General features: G+C 47.8%; 1 protein-coding gene and 1 non-coding gene across 2 annotated transcripts; one reads left to right on the forward strand and one right to left on the reverse strand.

The window, feature by feature from the left end:
• Positions 1 to 5,529: 5,529 nt before the first annotated feature.
• Polr3gl (RNA polymerase III subunit GL) lies at positions 5,530 to 22,479 on the reverse strand. Its single transcript, XM_059265902.1, has 8 exons — positions 22,135 to 22,479; positions 9,950 to 10,117; positions 9,493 to 9,622; positions 8,715 to 8,783; positions 8,398 to 8,454; positions 7,750 to 7,823; positions 7,530 to 7,643; positions 5,530 to 6,121 (listed from the first exon to the last, which is right to left on the reverse strand). Exons 2-8 carry the CDS (start codon positions 10,073 to 10,075, stop codon positions 6,035 to 6,037), a joined length of 657 nt encoding a protein of 218 aa, XP_059121885.1. The 5' UTR covers positions 10,076 to 10,117; positions 22,135 to 22,479; the 3' UTR covers positions 5,530 to 6,034.
• Positions 7,117 to 7,220, forward strand: LOC131913891 (U6 spliceosomal RNA). Its single transcript, XR_009379970.1, has one exon. It is a non-coding gene; the product is annotated as a U6 spliceosomal RNA (small nuclear RNA).
• Positions 22,480 to 22,540: the final 61 nt, after the last annotated feature.

Genomic DNA, 22,540 nt, shown 5'->3' on the forward strand with positions numbered 1-22,540 from the left:
GACAAGGTCTCTCATAGCCCAGGCTGACCTCAAATTCACTCTGTAGCCAAAGATGATCTTAAACTCTCGGTCGTCCTTTGTCCCGCCTTTACCTCACAACCCCCTGTCCTTGGTTAGGTAGGTTTTCCTTGCTGGGTGTGGTGGCACCTGTTGGTAATCCCTGCACTCAGGAGCCAGGCTATCAAATCTGAGACCAACTGGAGAGCCTGTCTCACCCAGAAGGCTGGAGTCAGTCAGTAAAAGTTCAGTCAGTAAAGCGCTTGTTCTGCAAGCCTGGGGACCTGAGTGTGGTGTCTGATCTCTGCAGCCCCAGGCCTGGGGACATGGACACAGAGGGACTGCTGAGGTCAATGTCCAGCCATCCTAGCCTACTTCAAAAGCTCAAAGCCAGTGAGAGACCCTGTCTCAAAACACAAGCTAGAGCATACACGAGGAACAACACTTTAGGTTGACTTCTACCCTTCTTATATAGACATGTATGAGCACACACATCTGCACATATATGAATATGCACACAAACACAACCTCACCATACCAAGATAGGAGTAAACCAAATGTGGTGGCACAAACCTATAATCCCAGCACTTTCGAAACAGCCCTGGCTGTCCTGGAATTCTAGTTGTAGACCAGGCTGGCCTCAAACCCAGAGATCTGCCTGCCTCTGCCTCCCGAGTGCTGGGATTAAAGGCGTGAGACCATGCCTGGCTTGAGAGTAGCAGGGTACTGGGGACAGGCAGCATTTCGATTTTTTTTTTTTCACTTTTTTTGGCGGCGGGGGGGGGGGGGGGTTGTTGTTGTTGAGACAGGGTTTCTCTGTGTAGTTTTGGTGCCTATTCTGGATCTCACTCTGTAGACCAGGCTGGCCTCGAACTCAGAGAGATCCACCTGCCTCTGCCTCCCAAGTGCTGGGATTAAAGGCGTGCGCCACCGCTGCCGGCTTTTTTCACTTCTTAAATGTAAACCCAGAGAGGTAGGATCATAGGATTGTGGCCACTCAGGGAGCGGAAGGAGTCTGAGCCGTAGGGAGCACAGTCCATAGCTGATGATCCTGGGATAAGAGGAGGTTTGAGAACAGAAAGTAGTCAATAGCCGCTGATGACGGAAGCCTTAACCTCTGGGTCCTGTACTCGGGGCTAGATCAGTGTGGGCCTACTAACTCCCTCTGGGTTAGCCAGTGGACAACAGAGACACATTAAATCCCACTGGATTAGGCAAAGAGTTCTTTGTGATAATACTAGAAAATAGAATTCCTAATTGGGATTTCAAATTTCTATATTTATGATTTCCTTGGGGAAATATAGGTCTCAGTAGGGGAAAAGTCAGTGGAGAAAAGGTCATTGCTAGCCTGGCCAGATTACCTAACTGAACTATTCCTGTCTAGCTCATTTATCTCCTCGGCCTTCTGGCCAGGCGTATTTGAGGACAGATAGGAAGGACCAGTACCAGCAGCCCCTTCTCTGGTCCAAAATCTCTGTGTTGCCCTTGCTGTAAAAGTCCTGACCTGCAGGTTGTGACCTTGACCTCTCCACTGAAGGGGTCTTCTGCTTTCTTACTAGCTGCAGGAATTGCTGATCCCTGGCTACGCTGGCTGAAAAGGCTCTTGGAAACAACTGGCCATGTGCCGGATGTATCTTTAGCCTGTGGGGCTGAAAATAAGGCGGGGAGATCAAGGGGATTGAATGAGCTTGGCAAGACAGGGACCTGTCCCGCCATTTGGAGGACAAAGGTTGGTGTGACCATTTGGGATTGGTTGTACTGCCTCAAAGACAAACTGTCATGAAAACCAGGCCATGTTTGAACTCTGCCCTGCCGGAGTCTTGCTTTTCTTGGCCGGTGACCTTGTTGGACAAAGCCAATGACGAGACCCAGCACCATGTGTACCTTTGCAAGTGGATCGACACCAACTCCACTGGGTAGTAGGGTTCTCTGGAGATGTCAGACAAGAAGAAACTGAGGCACAGAGTCTTGAAACGATTTTCTAAAGGAAACCAAGCAATGAGATGATGCTTTGCCTGTCAGAGATGACAGTCACTCCCTCTGGCTCAGCTTTTTGTTGTTGTTGTTGTTTTTCTTTTAAGTCTTTTGAGACAGTGTCTCCTATACCCCAGCTTAGCTTCAAGTTTTCCATGTAGCCAAGGGTTGTAGGCATATGCCACTATGCTTTTTTTTTTTTTTTTTTTTTTTTTTTTGGTGGCTTTTCGAGACAGGGTTTCTCTGTGTAGCCCTGGCTGTCCTGGATCTCACTCTGTAGACCAGGCTGGCCTCAAACTCACAGAGATCCTCCTGGCTCTGCCTCCCAAGTGCTGGGATTAAAGGCGTGCACCACCACCGCCCAGCAATTATGCTCTGTTTATGTGGTGTTGGGGATTGAAAGGAGGACTTTGAGCATGCTAGGAAAGTGCTCTACCTATGGAGCTACACCCCCAGTTCCCCACACCCTGCTTTGTTCTTGACCAGTCCACACCCTTGTTTACTTTCAAAGTTCAAACAACCATAAAAATGAGTTGCAGAGACCAGCTACCTTTTCCTTACCAAACCATAGGTGCCTAATTATTCTATCCACCTGCCTTCTGGCTTTCCAGTTTTCTTGGTTCTCCACAATCAACCTAAACTGCATGTTGCATCCAGATCTCTGTGTGGGCTCTCCTCAAACCACCGGAGTTCCTGCACCTACCTGTTTGCAGACTCACAATTTTACATGTCCTGCCCAAGTAGGAGAGGCCCGGGAGGGTAGGGTGGCACATAGGTCAGGGAGAGTAGGTTTCCTGCCTTAGAAGCTACTCTGTAGCCCAGGCAGTGGGCGCAGGGACACTTTAAACAACAAGAACTGTCCCTAATGGGTGTTATGTACGTGAGTGCCAAGCACACCTGGGTCTGGTGTAAATATTTGTGAGCAAGACCTCAACGGCTAAGGTGCCTTTCCAGGAAGGTTAGCTTTGCCCCTGGCTCCTGGACCTAGACTCGGGCCTCTGCCTGTCTGGTAGTGCTTGTGGGAAGTTGGGGAAAGGTCAGTGGAAACAGTTTAACTCATGCCTGGAACCGCTCAGGAATCTGGGGAAGGTGCGGAGTCTCGTGTCATCATTGGCTTTGTCCAACAAGGTCATCTGCCAGGAAAGGCAGGCGTCCAGGCAGGGCAGAGTCCACGAGTGGCCTGATCTCCACACATTCTGTCTTTGAGGCAGCAGTACAACTGATCCCTCCCGAGTGGTCATTCCAACCTTTGGCCTCCTTTCTCCTGTACCATGGGAAAAGGGACGTGAAGGACCGTGAGTGTGGAGAGCTGGGTGGAGATGCGGCTGCTGCCCTTCTCTGCTACCTCCTGTCCAGATCTTTGTTCCATTGCTTTAAGAATGGACCCGCAGGGCTGTGGTGAGTTCAAGGCCAGCCTGGGCTACAGAGTTATAAGAATGGACCCACAGGGCTGTGGTGAGTTCAAGGCCAGCCTGGGCTACAGAGTTATTATTATTTTTTTAATCAATTTATTATTTATTTATTTATTTTTAGAGACAGGGTTTCTCTGTGTAGCTTTGGAGCCCATCCTGGAACTCGCTCTGTAGACCAGGCTGGCCTTGAACTCACAGAGATCCGCCTGCCTCTGCCTCTCCAGTGCTGGGATTAAAGGTGTGTGCCACCATGGCCCGAAACCCTGTCTCAACAAACCAAAAAAAAAAAAAAAAAAAGAAGTTTCCAGGGACAGTGAGGTGGCTCATAGGGTAAGAGGAGGTGCTGATTCCTGCACGTTATCCTCTGCCCTCTACACACAAAGCATGGTGTTCCTGTAAACCCACCCCAGCCCTCCCCACCCCGTCTGCCTTCAAATAAATGAAATATAATAAAAAGGGAGTTTCCAGAGGAGCATCGGTGGGCTAGCAGGTGCCCCCCGCATAGCGCAAAATGTAAGTGATGAGGTTAGGATAGTGTCTCCCTCCTGGCTGTGTAGTGGACGTTGTGGAGAAAGACGAAAGAAAACCTGTCAGGGTCTTTCTCTTGTTTTCTGCTGTTCCTCCCTAGCTACAGCCACACCAGCTGTGTAAGTGTGGGAAACCCCGGCGACAAGTCCCCTGGCTCCACCCTTCACTCCGAGAGCTAGAAAAGGAAACACATCAATCATCACAAATTGCTCAATAACTCTGGAATGTTCGTTTCTATTCCTGTTCCCTTCTCCGTTTTCTTGGCCGGGCTTCTATCTCAACACTTGCTATCACATTTAAACGAGGCTTTTAAAGATGCTTTCCCTCCATGGAGCCTAAAGCCCCATTCTCCATGTACAGTGGGGTCAGAAATATCTGCCTTTGGGTTTCGGGTCTGCAGCTCACGATGCTGTAGGAAATTCAGTCGGCCTGCCTTTTAGGCAGTTGAGACATTTATTGACACGTCTCCCACATTCCATCCTACGACTTTTAAAGGGTGAGTGGGGTCTCCCGTGGTAGCACCCCCAGATATCTATGCAGGTCCTACTCAGTTTCTATACTGGACACGCAACTTACTCGTGTCTGTGGCATGTCAAGGGCATGCAACCAATCAGCTCGAGGAAGGCTTCCTCGGAAGCCAATCAGAGCCTAGGGAAGTGACCTCACCCAAGGGAGCGCTGTGTGGGCGAGGAAGCATCTCTTAGAGATGTGAGTGTCCCTAAATCACTCCCTTCCTCCCCACCCTCCGTACTTCCTGGAGGATAACACCGCCTACCCCCTCCCCAAAGTAGAGTGAGAAAGGCTAACTAAATTCCACAGAGGAAAAGAACTGAAAGAGAAGCTGCAAGCCATACACTCGCTTTGGGAGTGGAGAACAGGTTATTTAGGGTTCCCTAAATATGCCTTTCAAAGTGGGCTCTCCGGGTCCTGGAAGAGAACTGTGTAAGCTGAAAACAGTGTGTCACTCCTCTCTCTGGCCCCTGGCTTTCTTGACTCTGAACAAAAATAGCTGCAATCATTTGTAAATAAGGACACGATCAAGGTCAAGTGTGAGAAAGAGAGGGCTGTGTCCTTGTGGACGTGCCTGAATACACAAGTTCCTGTGCCCGCGCTGGAGACCAAGGACTGGGGCAGGCAGCTGGTCTATGGGAGACCCCGTGCTCTTCCCCAGAGTCGCTTTCAGACAGTGTTGAAGGAGATTTCCTGAGTGCCCACTGTCGGGGGAGAGAGGTCAAGGACAAGGTCCCAGCGGCACACAGCACAAGCTGGACACTGGGGGCACACGCCTGGGATCCCAGCTGCTTGGGAGGCTGAGAGTTTAAGGCCTGTTTGGGCTACAGAGTCAGTTCAAGGCCAACTTGGGCAACTTATCAAAACACTGTCTCAGAATAAAAAAATATATAAAGAGTTGGGGACATGGCTTAGTAACGGAACACTTGCTTAGCATTTGTAAGGCTGTAAATTCAATCCTCAGTACTTGGGGCAGGGTGGAGGGTGTGTGTGTGTGTGTGTGTGTGTGTGTGTGTGTGTGTGTGTATATGTATGTGAATGACTTGACTGGACATCCCCTTCAGAAGGCCTTTCCTCCCACCCCTTCCGGGTAGACATCACTCTGAGAGACAGATACAAACACTTTATTTACAAATACAAAACAGGCCTTACTCCTTTTGACTGTCTCCACCCCAAGTGTGTCCATAAAGGCTTATAAAAGTTGGGTAGAAGTGTGTCCACAGCTGTGTCCACTCTAACAACAACCCAGTTACACTCCAGCTCTTCTTTCATACTAAGATACCAGTCCTCTCCCCACGTGGAGAGGCGACACAGATGTGAAGGGAAGGAAGGTGGCTCATTGTCACATCGTCAGCACGCCCCGGGGAGCACACAGCCCCCCCCCCATTCCGACTAAATGCTTTCCTCTCAAAAGGAAATAATAGGAAGTTTGGTGTGGTGGTGTACCCCAGTAATCTCAAGACTTGGGAGATGGAGGTAGGAGGATCAAGAGTTCCAGGCCAGCCCGAGCTACGTGAGATCCTATCTCAAAAACAATAATAACAAAAACAGGACAAACCCTAAATAACTTTAGAGCCTAATCTCAAGTCAAGGAAGACACACGGGCCAGGTTTTCAGTATATAGCCTCATCCATATTGTCATCACTGTCACCTCCAAAGTCCTCTCCATTGTCAAAATACGACATGATGTAATCAGTTTCCTGAAACGTAAAAAGAAGCAAAGATCAGCAATGATCTCGGAGTTCTTCTTCCCCGTCTTTCCAGGCTCTCTCCCTCCCTCCCAGACACAGCTTTCCAGGTCTGGGACACCCCAGACAAGCGTCAAAAGTTAGTTTTATTTTTATGTGTCCGTGTGTCTTGTCAGCACCTGTGGCTGTGTGCTGCTTGCACACCTGGTGCCCTCAGGTGCCAGAAAATGGCATCAGATGCTCTGGAACTGGAGTGACAGGTGGTTGTGAGCTGCCATGTGGGCGCCAGGGATGGCGTTTGAGTCCTTTGGAAAAGCAGCAATTGCCCTTAACCACTGAGCCACCACTCCAACCCTATGCCATTTAAATTTAAATTACATTTATTTATTTGTGTTCGTGACCACGTGTGTATGGGTGCATGTGCATGTGTGTAGGCCCTGACACACGCATGGATGTCAGAGGACACTTGCAGGAATCAGTTCTGTCCTTCACAGAGTGGGTTCCGGGATTGAACTCAGGTCATCAGGCTTGGCAGCAAGCACCTGTGCCCTCTGAGCCCTCTCGTCCACCATGTTATGTGTTTTGAGACTAGGCCAGAGGCAGATGAAAATAGAGCCATGGGTGGCGTTGTCACTCTGGGCCCTGCACCTCTGAGAACATCTCCTGTGTAAGAGTTGAGAGTGGGATGGCTCAGTACAAAAGGAGCTTCCTGCCAACCTGCAGGACCTGGGTTCGATCCCCAGAACCCACATGGTAGAAGGAGAGAACCAACTCCCACAGGTTGTCTTCTGACCTCCACACATTTGCCATCACACACACACACACACACACACACACACACACACACACACAAATCAAAAAACTCTTTTGTATCATAAATCTGGTGGTATACTCCTGTATTCCCAACACCAGGAAGTAGAAGCAGGAGGATTTCTGGGAGTTCCAGGCCAGCCTGGCTTACATAGTAAGACTCTGTCTCAAAAACAAAACACAAAAACAAAACAAATGTGCTCGCTTCGGCGGCACATACACTAAAATTGGAATGACACAGAGATTAGCATGGCCCCTGTTCAAGGATGACAGGCAAATTCATACAGCAGTCCATATTTTTCCCACTTGAGCATAAAAATACCAACAACCGCTGGGCGGTGGAGGCACATGCCTTTAATCCCAGCACTCGGGAGGCAGAGGCAGGCGGATCTCTGTGAGTTCGAGGCCAGCCTGGTCTACAGAGTGAGATCCAGGACAGACACCAAAACCACACAGAGAAACCCTGTCTCGAAAAACCAGAGAGAGAGAGAGAGAGAGAGAGAGAGAGAGAGAGAGAGAGAGAGAGAGAGAGAGAGATGGAGAGAAGAGTCCAGAGCTTGGGAGGGGAAGAGAGGTCTGAGGGATAGGGAAGAGCAGCAGTCCCCTTCACCTCCTCGTGCTCTTCTTCATCATATTCCTCTTCTTCTCCTTCTTCCTTTTCTTCTTCTTCCTCTTTCTCTTCCTCTTCCTCTGAAGTCACTTCTTCCTCTTTCTTCTCCAGAGTCTCATGTGAGGATGAACAGGAAGAGAAGCTCACACTCAGCTACCACAGGGGGAACTGAGGCCCTAGGGGGCCTGGAGTCCAGCTGTCTATCATAGGTCCTCCTCACCTCTAGTCTCTGTATTGTCTCCTCCTTATCGTCTGTGGTCTTGGGGGGCCTCCTGGGGAGTATAATGGTGGTCCCTGTTTGGAGGATCAAAAAGTGAACCCTGGGGAAGCAAATCTCCTAACTAGCTTTCTCTCCAGTTTTAAAACTCTCTCTCTCTCTCTCTCTCTCTCTCTCTCTCTCTCTCTCTCTCTCTCTCTCTCTCTGTGTGTGTGTGTGTGTGTGTGTGTGTGTGTCTTGTGTGCTCAAGGAGACCTGAAGAGGGCACTGGATCCCCTGCAGCTGGAGTTAAGGCAGTTGTGAGCCGCCCGGTCTGAGTGAAGCTGTACATGCACTTAAGGACTGGGTTACTCTCAGGGTCGTCTTCTTTCTTTTTCACAAAATGTTTTGTTGTATGTTATTGTGTGTGTGTGTGTGTGTGTGTCTGTGTGTGTCTGTGTGTGTTTGCGTGTGTGAGTGATGTGGAAGTTAGAATGGGCTCTTCTTTCCACTCTGTGAGCTCTAGGGATTGGTGTCTTTATCAGCTGAGCAATGTCTCCTCCTTCCGGGCTCTCTGCAGCGCCCTCTGGCAGCAAACCTGCCACTCTGCTGCCCTCCCGTGGTTATTGTGGCATCAGCCGTGAACCCTCACCCTTCTCCTGGTTCACTCACGTTCTTTCTGTAGCTTCCGAACTCGAATCTTGAGCTCCCGGGGTAGCCGCCGCCAATCTGGGTAAAGTGAGAGTGTGGAGGTCAGCAGGACCCTGTCTGGGGCGTCCGTGAGCCACGACTAAGGGGCAGGGGAGGATTTAAAGGACAGGAAGGAGGACTGGTTTGAAGTCTGGTGGCACTGTTAACAGAACCCCAAAGTGTTGAGAGCACATCTAACATTCTAGTTTCTAGAGGCTTCGCAGGAAAGGGAGGGCGGTGGTTCCAGGTACCTCAAGGCACCTCTGAAGAAGGGCATTCGGTGAGGGCTAGTCACCTACCAGGGTTCCAATCGATGGCATTGTCAATCGGCCCAGACATCTGATACTTGTCTGAGTAACGTTCCACATCTGAGGGGTCAGAGGTCAGGAGTCAGAGTTTTATCCGTAGGAAAAAAATTGTTCCTAAGGGTCTACTCCTCTTAATTCTATTACTTATTGATCGCCCCACTCCAAACCCAGTGGGGTGAGTTTCAGTGAAGACCTTCCCTTTCCAAAATGCCTTTGTTACACTTCGCCCTTGGTGCAGACTGCTCTTCTGAGAGGCAGCGTGCTTCGCTGGACAGTACACGCCAGGATAAAAACCAGGGGTTCAGTCTTCTCCTTCCCTCTTACTAATAGGGTTAGCTTGGTGAGTCTCCCACCTCTGGGGGCCTTCAGCTCTCAAGGCCTCAGTGTTAAAGCCTTAACTGCCAATACTAAAACACTGTACTTCCTCAGCATGGGTAATTATCTGTTACCCCAAGCCGGCCTTCCTCGGTCTCCTGCTCTCACTAGTGAAGGGAAAATGCTTGGCATAGGTAGGGTTCTGAGACCTAGCATGGGGTCCTTCCAACTAGTTCAGAGGCAGCCGAGTTGTGGTAAAGTTTGTACTGCACCCCACTAGACACATGAGCTGCTAATGCTTCAATGTCCTATCAGCCCCGAAATTAAGGTTCAATTCAAACCTCGAGTAAGCCGATGCGGTTCAGACACAGAGGGAATCTTAATGCTCTCTCCATTAGACAGTGGACATCCTGAGTCGCCCTGGTCCCCAAGGGTGCTGGGCATGGGCACTGACCTCTCTTGGGGACAGCTGGCCGGATGAAGTACGGGAGCTGCCTCATGGCCCCACGTAGCTCTTGTTTCAGAGCCAGGACATACTCCCCTTCCTCTCCTGCGGGCAGAGGCACTGGGTGGAACTCCAAGGGCTGAGGAGGCACAATGGTTAGCTTAGGACGAAACCGCTGCAGAAAAACCTTAAAGGGCCTTCCCCTAAGTGGAATCCATTGTTCCCTGTAAACAGAGGGCCAGAGGAATGGTAGGGCAATACGGCATCTTTTGAAAGCTGGGGAGTGGGGAGTATGAAGAGGAAAAGATAAATATCCCTTTGTCTGGAAAGCGTCTTCTGTGGGTCAGGACTCTGGAGACAGAGGGTCAAAATGAGGGCAGCTTATGATGGGCCAGGAGGATTCTATGGTCACATGTAGTCAGTGGGGGGCACATGGGAGTCTTAGGAAAGGAAGGGAGACACTCACAGGGAAGAGTGGAGAAGGCTGTAGAGTGGGTGGGGGCAAAGCTTCACCCTTCCCAATGCCCACAGCCTCCATGTTGAAGGTCAACTGGCCTCGGCCACGACCCCGGCCCCCACCCCGGCTGGCCATGGTGGAGGGGGCCTGGATACTCCGAGATCCAGTGAGAAAAACCTAATAAAGACAAAAACAAAGAGATAAAGAAGTACAAGGAGCTACATGACACCCGATGTTCTATGTCAGGTGACTTTTTTCTCAATGCTGAGGTTCAAACCCAGGACCTTTCTCATGCTAGGTAATACTTTATGTCTGAGCTGTATTCCAAATTGTTTCTCTGTGACACTTAAAAAAGCCAATGGTGATTGGCAGTGGGTGGTGCATGCCTTTAATCTCAGCACTTGGGAGGCAGAGGCAAACAGATCTCTGAGTTTGAGGCCACACTGGTCTATACAGGACAGCCAGGGCTATGCAGAGAAACCTTGTTTTGAGAAAAAAAAAAGCAATATAAATAAATGATAAAAGATATAATTAATTAATTAAAAAATAAATAAAACAGCAAATAAGGAGTGATGCTACAAACCTGTAATCCCAGCCCCACACTTGGAAGGCTAAGGCAGGAGGATTGCAAGTTTGAGGCTAGCCTGGTCTACACAGAGTTCCAGGCTACTCAGGGTTGAATAGCAAGATCATGTCTTGAAATTAAACAAATAGGGACCTGGAGAAATCGTTCAGTGGTTAAGAGTATGCCCTGCTTTTTGCAGAGGAATGGAATTTAGTTCCCAGTACTTGTATCTGGTAGCTCCCAACCATTTGTAAACCCAGGTCCAGGGAATCTAACACCTTTGTCGGGCCTCCATGGGCATGGGTGCCTGCTCTCTCTCTCCCTCTCTCTCTCCCCCTCCCCTCTCTCTCTCTCTCTCTCTCTCTCTCTCTCTCTCTCTCTCTCTCTCTCTCACACACACACACACACACACACACACACACACACAACTTTAAAACAATTTTATTTACGTGCATTGGTGTTTTGCCTGCATGTATATCTGTATAAGGGTATCGGGTACCCTGGAACTGGAGTTACAGACAGTTGTGAGCTACCATGTAGATGGTGGGCATTGAACCCAGGTCCTCTGGGAGAACAGCCAGTGCACTTAACTGCTGAGCCATCTCTCCAGCCCCCTTTAAGACATTTTTAAAAAATATTTTTAAAGGGGGGTTGGAGAGCTAACTTGGTGCCTAAAAGTATATGCTGCTCCTGCAGAGGACCTGGATTTGGTTCCCACCTCTCACATCAGGAATTCCCAACTGCCTGTAACTCCGTTCCAGGAGATCCAATGCCCTTATATGACCTCCATAGACATTTCACACACATACATACACACACACACACACACACACACACACACACACACACACGGGGCTCCTATAGGCAAGTAGGCACACACACATAAGTCAAGTTAATATTTTAAAAGATTTTAAAGCATGAGCATTAATAAATTTCGGCTACAGAGCTGTCTCCATGGTTAGGGGTGGGAACTGCTCTTCCAGATGAAGTTGATTCCCAGCACTCACAAAGGTTGGCTTCTAACCTCTCGTAGCTCTAGCTCCAGGGGATCCAATGCCGTTGACCTCCATGGGCACCTGAATTCATGTGCACACACACAGACCCATAATAACAAAATAAATGTTTTTATTTTGGAGATTTTTGTGTTATTTTACGTGTATGAGTGTTTTGCAGGTATGTGTGTGTACTGTGTGTGTAGTGCCCACAGAGGCCAGAAGAGGGCATTGTTTCTCCAGAGACTGGAATTACAGATGGTGGTTGTGCCTGGTCAGGAGCTGGTACTTGAACAGAGCTCTTAATCACAGAGCCATCTCTTCAGCCCCACAATAAGAAAAATCAATTAGATTACAATCCCAAAGTACAAAGTAAATGTCCATCAGTACATAGTGATATAAATGACTGGGAAAAGACCAATGTCCTATGCAGAATTCTAAACAAACTATGTAGATAGTCCAAACTAAAACATAAACCAAAGCATGTAGATATGCCACGCTAACAGGACAGGAGCGTAATTCCTGATTCATAAGTGAGTTGTCCCACATGCTTTTGGCAAATTGGAGGGTATAGAGTAACTTTCTAGTGGACATCCTGCAGCCAGATGGCCAAAGTCAACATCCACAGCAGTAACTCACATGGGTAATACATATTCTTAACAGGATATAAAGACATTTGTTTCTTTTCTTGTTTTGTTGACTCAGGGTCTCAATAGCCCAGGTTGGCCTGAAACTCACTATGTAGCAGACAGTGACAGTGACCTGTGATCTGGGACTACAAGCCAGCAGCCTCCTTCTCGTTCTCCTCCTCTTCTCCTTCCATCCTTCCTTGACAAGGTGTCCTTATGTAGCCCAGGCTGTCCTTGAACACTCAGCTTCCCGAGTGCTACACCTCCATGTATGTGACGGATTTGAAATGCTACCTTTACCTCCATGTCATTGTTCCCGACACGCTTAAGTCTAGTTTAGTCAGTGAAAAACAATGGCTTCCAACAGAGGGCTAGCCTGCAGCACGTCTGACCAGTTCTCTTCAAAACTGTCAAGATTATAACAAATAAGAAACTGAGAAACTGTCATAGCTCACAGGAGCCCAGGGGGATGAGATAAAATGTAATGGGGTATTCCAGATGGGATCGTGACACATGAAAAGACCATTATATAAAAACTGAAGAAATCTGAATTGTAGTGTGAATCCTAATTGGTCTTAAAAATAAAAACCTGGAGCCAGATATCGGGGTAAATGCTTAAAGATCAGAGAGACAAAAAAGCCAGCCACAGCCACCTCTTACCTCACAATTTCTCAGCCTGAAAGGGGTGAGCTCCAGGCTCCTCCCACCTCAAATTGCTCTCTCCGCCCAGCCATATCATTTTCTGTTTCCTCTTTCCTAGTGCTGGGATTAAAAGGGTGTGTTACCACTGCCGGGCCTCTGTGGTTAACTAATGGCTAGCTCCGCACTCTGATCTCCAGGCAAGCTTTATTTGTTAGAGCATGAACAAAATATCACCACATTGAATGGAATGTGAACCTTGAAAAATAATAATACACCAGGCAGTGGTGGCACACACCTTTAATCCCAGCACTTGGAGAGGCAGAAGCAGGTGGATCTCTGTGAGTTTGAGGTCAGCCTGGTCCTCAGATTGAATCCAGGACAGCCAGGGCTACACAGAGAAACCCTGTCTCAAAAAGAAAAAAAAAGAAAAGAAAAAATATCCCCATAGTATAGTGGTTCATTAATTGTAACAAATGCATTATAGTAATATACAACATTAATAGTGGCAAAACTGTGTACCAGGATATATGGAAACTCTGGGGGTTATCTGCCCATTTTTGTTTTATTTTATCTTATTATTTTGCAGTACTGGAAGTTGAATGCAAGGCTTTCCACATCTAAGAGAGCACTTAGTGGATACACTACCTCCTTAGCCCTGTAAACATTGTTTTGGGTGGTTGGCTTTCATGTGTTCCTCTTCTTCCTTTCTGTCCTGTGTATTCAGTTTTTCCTATAAGGTATGAACACTTCTTTATAATAAGAGAAAATTACTAGGTAGGCATTGTGGCTGGAGCACTTGGGGGGCTGAGGAAAAAGGACAGCCAAGGAGTCTGGGGCTAGCCTGGGCTACACAGATATTCTAAACCCATGATCCTCCTTGCCTTACCTCCAAGTTCTGAGATTACAAGTAGTGCCAACATGAGCAGCCAATAAATAAAATTATTGATTTAAAATTTTAACCACGGGTCCAAGGAGAAGTCTCAGTGGGTGAAGGCCCTTGTCATGCAAGCTTACAACCTGAGTTTGATCCATGGAGCCAATGGGAAACAGAGACAGGAGATTGGTGGAAGGTTACAGGCTAACTAGCTTCAAGTTCACCGCTCAGTGGTTAGAGAACCTTGCCTCAACAAGGTGGAAGAGCGGGGGGACAGATGAGGTCAGAGAACTTGGAGAATTCTCTCTCTCTCTCAGACACACACACACACACATACACACACACACACACACACGTAAGAGTTTAAAACTGAACTAAATGTAAATATATTACATATCTTCTATACAGAATCGTACGTAAGACTAATCTATACCAGGAAGAAGATGGGTATCTGGGGAGGTAGGAGAGTCTCTCTCTTTTTTTTTTTTTGGTTTTTCGAGACAGAGTTTCTCCATGTAGCTTTGTGCCTTTTTCCTGGAACTCACTTGGTAGCCCAGGCTGGCCTCAAACTCACAGAGATCCGCCTGGCTCTGCCTCCCGAGTGCTGGGATTAAAGGCGTGCGCCACCACCACCCAGCGAGTCTCCTTTTTTTACCATGAAAAAAAGTGGGAGAAAAGATAGCTGTTGAGAGAGAGAGGACATTTCACGGCGACTCAGGACAGCAATCTTATCACCGTGTCTTTGGCTCCTTCCGAGGAAGAGGACTACGCAGCTGGCTGTGGTCTCTTTCCTCTTGACAGCTCCAGCTGGAGGAACGTGGTTCTGATGGCAGGGCAATGGGGAGCTAAGAAAAGGCCAAGAACTTGGAGGCTAGACAACTCTAACCCCATTTCCACATACTCACACATTCAACAAGTCATCACCAAAGACACGGAGGAAAACGACAATACTATTTAATGCAGGCATCAAGGTGGTGGTCAGAAACTAGACAGCATGGCTCCTCCCCTCTCAGCTCAGGAATCTGTAATGAATCCATTTAGGATGATAACGCATGGGACTGTAAACCCACTCAAAAGCTACAGCTACGGAGATCAAAGGCCCCATTGGGTAGTCACTGACGTTGTTCTGCTAAACACCTCCTAAATAACTATGTTTTCAACTCATGGGTTAGTGCTGATGTCGGCTTTGGTCAGAGGAACAGCTGTTACCGTCAGCAGTGACACCAGAGACTGGTCAAAGTACAGAGAATACAGGACTTGTCGGTTGTCACGCCATAAGACACCAGTGTCACCCACTCTAAGGCTCAGGAACTTGACAAAAGGGAGGAAAGGCTGGAGTGTGTGGAACACTGACTTCCGGACATGGCACGGCTGTGAACCCTTGAACTCACAGCAAGTGTGATTAACTACACAATGATCAGCACAAGACTGGGTCTGTTCATGTCCTGTCTCTGAAGGGAGGGATCATGGGGACCTACTCCTCCCCAAGAAGTTATAAGACGTGAGCAGCTGAAGGCAGAAACTGCGGGGAGAGGTATTTTCTCCAGTGGTGTAGCCACTGGAAAGGTTCTCAAGCTCCTATAAAGAAACCCTCCTTGAGCCTGGCTGGGTGGCGCACACCTTTAATCCCAGCACTCGGGAGGCAGAGGCAGGTGGATCTCGGTGAGCTTAGGTCAGCCTGGTCTACACAGAGATCTCCAAACCAGCCAAGGCTACATAGTGAGATCTTGTCCTTAGAAAAAAGAAGAAAAAAAAAGAAAGAAAAAAGAAAATAAATAATTTCCTATGCACCATAAACAACCCTAATGAAACTGATTGCATCACATACTGAAAAGACACAAAAGCACCAGAGACTCTAAGTGGGAAGAAGAGGGTCAGCAGGAATGGGAGAGGGACAAGAAAGGGTAAGTGTGTGTGTGTGTGTGTGTGTGTGTGTGTGTGTGTGTGTATGTGTGGTGTGTGTGTGTGTGTGTGTGTGAGAGAGAGAGAGAGAGAGAGAGAGAGAGAGAGAGAGAGAGAGAAGAGGGTCAGCAGGAATGGGAGAGGGACAAGAAAGGGTAATTCTCTGTGTGTGTGTGTGTGAGAGAGAGAGAGAGAGAGAGAGAGAGAGACAGAGAGAGAGAGACAGAGACAGAGACAGAGAGACAGAGAGAGACAGGGAGACAGAGACAGAGAGAGAGAGAGAAAGAGAGAGAGAGGATGTGATTGAAATACGCTGTACATAGATAATTGGAGCCCATCTATTAAAATGTCATAATGGAACCCATTGTTGTGTATTAACATGCACTAATAAAAACATTAAGAAGAGATTCCTGAGGAAATTCCAAGCCTCCTACAATGTGGCTCAGATCTGCTCTATTAACATCAGCCCTCCCTAGTGCTCCTCAGTGCACGGTGCTTTCCCCACACACCAGCTTGCACACCATACACTCAGGCCCGGTTAGACACACCTTTGTACTCTAGTAAAAGTTACTAAAGAGCACCTTTCAACAAAACATACCAAAAAAAAAAAACCCCTACCAACAACTACATGGTGTTTAAGGAAGGCAGAGCTGGGTGTGGGAGCACATGCCTGTGATCCTAGCACTTGAGATGTAAAGGCAGGATGCTCTGGAGTTCAAGGCCATCCTAGGCTACACAGTGAGTTTCAGGCCATCTCAGGCAACATGAGTTCCTGGCTCAACACACCAAAAACAAACAAACAAACAAAAGTCCAAGTTCTGTCAGGTCGTAGGTACATAAACTCTGATTCTTTCTTTGTCTGTAAAATGGGAATAATAATAAACCCACCATCTTAGTTACTTTTAAATTGCTGTGAAGAGACACCATGACCAAGGCAACTTACAGAAGAGACTTTACTGGGGGCTTACAGTTTCAGAGGGTGAGTCCATGCCCATCATGGCAGGGATGGCAGCAGACAGGCAGGGATGGCACAGGAGCAGTAGCTGAGAGCTCACATCTCATCCATAAGCATGAGGCAGAGAGAGAGAGAAGGCTAGCTGGGAACAATGAGGGCTTTTGAAACCCCAAAGCCCACCCCCAGTGGCACACCTCCTCCAACAAGGCCACACCTCCTGATCCTTCCCAAACAGGTTCACCAACTGGGGACCAAGCATCCAAGTACATTTGCCTCTGGGGGCCATGCTCACTCAAACCACAACACCTACTATGTGCCATGAAGTTGCAGAATGCTAACAAAACTCCTGTGCACCCCTGCTGCTTCCTACATGGAGTTTATATTCTGGTGGAGCTATCAGTTTACAAATAAGAGTTTAAGCCATGAGAGTAGGTGAGGTCCCAAAATGAGATGTTATAGTGAGCAGTCTTGGGGCACTCTAATTCTGTATTTGTAGTAAATATGATAAGATGTAATACTGTGTTAGAACTCTTACAGATCTAAATTGGAAAAAAAAAATAATTCCCTCCAAAAGAAATGCTTGCTGGGGATGTATCTCCAGGATACACCCCTTGCTCAGGAGGTGAAAGGCCCCAGGATCAAGCCCCTGGCACTAGAGGGGAAAAATAGCAAGTAAGATGGGCTTTTGTTGGTCGGGTGGTGGTGGTGGTGGTGGTGGTGGTGGTGGTGGTGGTGGTGGTGGTGGTGGTGGAACACACCTTTAATCCCAGCACTGGGGAGGTAGAGGCAGGTGGATCTCTGTGAGTTTGAGGCCAGCCTGGGCTACAGAGTGAGTTCCAGGAAAGGGGCAAAGCTACATAGAGAAACCCTGTCTCGAAAAACCAAAAAAAAAAAAAGACGGGCATGTTGTAGACATCTGTAATGCCGGCACTAGAGAAGCCGGGACTGCAAACTCTGGGCAGGTCCAGGCTACACGGTAAGATATCGTCTCAAAAAACCCAAACCAAATCGAAACAAAACAAAACAGACCAAGGCTGGACATGGTGTCGAGTACCTTTAATTCTAGCACTTGGGAGGCAGAGGCAGGTGGATCTCTGTGAGTTCAAGGCCAGCCTGCTCTACAAAAGAGTTCCAGGCCCGTCAAAGCTACATAGTGAGACCCTGCCTCAAAACAAATAAACAACAACAACAAAAAGGGACAAAGAATATAAACAGAAAGTTGACAAAATAATGGTCAATAAAACCATTTTAAAATATATCTCTATCAATCTATCTATCTATCTATCTATCTACCTACCTACCTATCTATCTATCTACCTACCTACCTACCTATCTACTTGAAACAGGCTCTTTCTACATAGCGCAGGTTGTTCTAGAACTATGTAGCCCAGGCTGGCCTCACACACGGATCTGCCTACCTCTGCCTCCCAAGTGCCGGAGTTAAAACCTCTTGTGGGTTATGTGCATGTGAGTGCTGGTGCCCATGGAGGCCAGCGGGGGCAGATTCCCCTGTAGCTGGAGCTGCAGACAGGTGCTGGGAAATAACTTGGGTCCTCTGTGAGAGCAGCATACCCTCTTAACCACTGAGCTGTCTGTCTGGCCCTGCTTTAAAAAATAGTTTTGTATGTATGTGTGTGGACAGTGTGTGCGTGTGCATGTGTTTGCGTGTGCATGCGCATGTGGGCTGTGATGCGTGTGGAGGTCAGAGGACAACTTTGGGTGTGGTCTTCACCCTCTGCTGCTTTGGAGGCAAGGTCTTTCTTGTTTGTCATAGCTGGCCTGAGAGCTCCTGTGGTGTTACCCCGCAGGCCGCCACATCTGTCCTGCTTTACACAGGTTCCAGGGATACAAACCTAGGTTTTCCAGCTTGAGATGGAGGTGGTTTTTATGGACTGAGCCATCTCCGCAGCCCAAGAAAACCAATTTCTACCTAACAAAGGGACTAACCAAAATTAAAATGATAAAATAAAAAATAATCAGGCTGTGGTGAGGTTCCCCTCGGATGGACATTGGCTGTGCTGGTTAGATTTCTGTCAACTGGCACAAGCTAGGGCCATCTGGGAAGAAAGAATCTTAATTGGGCCTGTGGGCAAGTCTGTGAGGGCATTTTCTTGACTGATGATGTGGGAGGGCCCAGGGCACTGTGGGTAGTGCCACCACTGGCCAGGTGGTCTTGGGTTGTAGAGAAGAGAAGCTGAGAAAGCCATGGAGAGCAAGGCAGTCAGCAGCGTTCCCCCATGACCTCTGCTTCAGCGTCTGCCTCCGGGTTCCTGCCTTGCTTCCTTCATGACAGACTGACTGGAATGTATAAACCAAATAAACACTTTCCTCCCTAAGTTGTTTTTGGTCATAGTGTTTTATCACAGCAGTAGAAAGCAAACTAAAACATGAACACACCTCAATGGGAAGAGCAAACAACCTCTCAAGGTTTTTAATCTCAATCTGGAAACCCTACTGTTAAAACTGTGGACTATTCCTTTACACTGTGTGAATATGTGTCACTGTGACTGGGTTAATAAAGAAGCTGACTGGCCAATAGCTGGACAGGCAGAGGTTAGGCGGGACTTGCAGACAAAAAGAGAGCTTGAAGAAGGGGAGGAGTAGCGGGGCGGTGGTGACATACACCTTTAATCCCAGCATTTAGGAGGTAGAGCCAGGCAGATCTCTGTGAGTTTGAGGCCAGCCTGGTCTACAGAGCGAGTTCCAGGACAGGCACCAAAACTACACAAGACTAAACCCTGTCTTGAAAAAAAAAAAAAACAAACACAAAAACAAAACAAAAAGAAGAAGAAGAAGAAGAAGAAGAAGAAGAAGAAGAAGAAAGAAGAAGGGAAGGAGTATCTCAGAATCGAAAGGAGATGTGGAGAGAAGGAGATGAACTTGCCATAGTGAGAAAAGGTACCAAACCACATCTCAGAGTGTAGATAAGAAATATGGGTTAATTAAAAATGTAAGAGTTGGCTAGTAACAAGCCTTAGTTATTGGCCAAGCATAATAATAAATAATAATAAATCTCTATGTGGTTATTTGGGAACTGACTGGCAGGACAGAAAAGTCTGTCTACATAAAATCCATCCTAAATAATCACATATTCTCAATAAAATATCAGAATGTTGGTTAAAGAGTTATTTATGGGAGCAAAAGTTGTGAAATAAACTAGGCATGGTGACGCATACCTACAGCCCTAGCACACAGGAGGCTAAGGTATCTAGGGAGTTCCAAGCCAGCCTGGGCTATATAGTGAGACCTTGTTTCAAACATCAAATTCTATAATGACATAAGTGGTCTAATGATAGATGATTTTTTAAAAAAGCCATTTTAGAGTATTATCAGTTATCACAAATGTCATGACCTCAAGTTATATACAGGCAGAAGGAGGCTCATAATATGGAATGTGAGGGGCGAGGGGGAATATGATCTAAAGCCATGTTTATCTGTTATTTTCTTTTGTGTTTCCATCCTTGGTATAAAATTGAATTTGTGCGGCCCTATATACTTATAAAACACACAAATTTATGCATGCATACAGAATAAACCGAGACTATCTATCAAGATGCAGTAACGGGCAGGTAGTTGGCCCAGCAGGTAAAGGCACTCACTGCATGATATGCAGGTCCAAGGACCTGAGCTCCATCCCTGGGACCACGTAAGGGTGAAATGGAGACATAACCTCACAAAGCGGCCCTCTGATCTCGACAGGAGCGCTCTGGCACATGTGTGTACAAGTACACGTAATAATAATAGGGTTTAAAATTGTAAAATACTGACCAGTAAATACTACATTAGGATTATGGGATAATGCACTCTTTTATTACTACATGTTTGCAAGTTGTATGGAATAAATGGGTATCCTACAATTAACAAGTAAAAAGGATGTTTTGTTTTTAAGAATGCAGGAGAGGGCTGGAGAGGTGGCTCAGTGGTTAAGCGCACTGCTGCTCTTCCATGGGACCCTGGTCCGATTCCCAGCACCCACATGATGGCTCACAACTGTCTGCAGGCACTGTATACACATACCGCACAGACATACACGCAGGCAAAACACACACACACACACACACACACACACACACTTAAAAAAGTGTAACATTGGTGCAATCTTCCTGTTTTACAATGGAAATGTAGAATACACTTCATTCCTCTGACCTCCACATGTGTGCCATGGCACACATTCCACCTAGCCCCACTAATAAATTAAGTTGAGCAAATAAAGAAAAAATTAAATAGTGGGATAACTCGAAAAGAACTAGTGGGTTTTTTTTTTTTTTAAACCAAAGATGTTGGCACAGAGGTATGGGTATAGCTCAGGGGCAGAGTTAATGCTTAGCATTTGTAAGGCTGGATTCACTCTTCACAGTTAAAATTAATTTTTTTTTAATTTGGGGTGTAGTGGTGCAAGCCTGTTACCTCAGCCTTTCAGGAAGGCTGAGGCAGGAGGACCGTAAGTTGGGGGCCAGCCTGCTTGTGCTGCAGAGCAAGAACCTGTCTCACAGTCACTCAGCAATTCATTGAACAGATTTTTAGCAGAGGGCTCTCTGTGATCCTCATTGTCCAGCATTGCGTCTGGCATGTAGTAGGTGCTCAGTAAATACCTGCTGTTTGAACAACTGACTACATGAGTCCAAAGACCTTCCACACTTGAGACCTCGTGAGTCATACTGCCTCCCTTCCGGTTCTCTTTGCTGGTTTCCTTCTCTGGTCTGAGAGTAATTATAAAACATTAATGCAATAAACCACCAATTTAAAGGTCCTTAATTATAGACCATGTTGTCTTCTATTGTTCCCTTATTAAGAGTTTAAATTCGTCCTCCTTGTCAAGAGCACTGGCTCCCACAAATCAATTCCATTCAATTAACGCTTATTGAGCACAATGTATTACCGACCACAATCTGTCTCACCAAACCTTCCGTCCAAATAGAAACTTCAAAGGAGAACCTGTAATCCTAGTACTTGGGAGGCTGTAGCAGAAGGGCAAGCTGGAGGCCAGTATAGGCTACACAGCAGGAGTCTGCCAATAAAAAGGACGGGGCGGGATGAGAGAGAGGGCCAGCCCCACGAAATGGTAAACACTCTTGCTGCCAAGTGGCCAGAAAACCTGAAGTCGTGGCTCAAGTTGTCCTCTGACCTCCAGGCTCCAAGCCGTGGCACGCACGTCTACACACAAATACGCACACAAATAATGTGATGTTAAGAATGAAAGAGATTCCAATAGTGCTAATCGGGCAGTGTCAGGCTGGGATCAATTAATCCTTCAAGAAAGGCGATCCAGGAGGAAAGCGGTGGGTAGGGGAGAGCGTTTCGGCTGACTTGATAGAGAGCAGGAGTCTGTCGGGGCTCTTGACAGGGGGCTAGTGTTAACAGACGCGGGCGAGGCTGGTACCATTCTGAGCTACAAGGATGAGCCTTCCTCGCCTTCTGCTTTAGTATCTGTCCCCAGGCACGACAGCAAGCCCTGTCTCTCTTAGATGTACGGTCAATACAGCAATGGGAGCCGGGGGAGAAAGGGTGGGGATCCAGAAGGGGGCTGATCCGACAGGCTGACAGGAAGCGTTGTCTAGCTTGCTGTCGGCACCGGAGGACTAATTTGGGAAGTACCGGACCAAACCGGGTCAGAGTCACCAAGTCGAAGCCTTACCTGCCGTCCCTCCCCCACTCGGGGCCCACGCAGCGGCCAACTTGAAATTCGCTTTTCTTCCTCCAGCCCGCGCTCTAGGCCCGCCTCCCCGAGCCCCCCATTGGTGGGTTTCCCGGCCAATCTTGGCGAGCGGAGGCGGGCCAGGCGAGGGGGCGGAGGGAGCGAGCCACGCCGGAACTGAGGCTTGGGAAGTGGGGCGCGCCGAGACCCGGGGCGGCCGTCTCCATCTCAGCCCGGACGGAGCAGGCTCGGGATGAGCAGGAGTCGGCCAAGATGACCTGCTCCTCAGAGCTCAGCCACGGTGGCTGAGCCAGAAGAGGAGAATCGCTGCCGGGGCATGGCCTCCTGGGTTGGGGAGACTGGGCTGCGGCTCGGCAGCGAGTTCGTTCCCAGCACCCGCCTGGAG

The sequence above is a fragment of the Peromyscus eremicus genome, chromosome 6 (assembly GCF_949786415.1).
Source record: "Peromyscus eremicus chromosome 6, PerEre_H2_v1, whole genome shotgun sequence".
NCBI lineage: Eukaryota > Metazoa > Chordata > Mammalia > Rodentia > Cricetidae > Peromyscus > Peromyscus eremicus.

Bases quoted from the DNA above. Each gene is read 5' to 3' on its own strand.
- Polr3gl (XM_059265902.1), bottom strand. From the start codon at position 10,075: ATGGCCAGCCGGGGTGGGGGCCGGGGTCGTGGCCGAGGCCAGTTGACC. The intron at 8,455-8,714 runs GTAGGTGACTAG...CACTTTACCCAG, and splicing joins TGCCATCGATTGGAACCCTG to ATTGGCGGCGGCTACCCCGG. The intron at 7,824-8,397 runs GTGAGTGAACCA...TCCTCCAAACAG, and splicing joins TCGGAAGCTACAGAAAGAAC to GGACCACCATTATACTCCCC.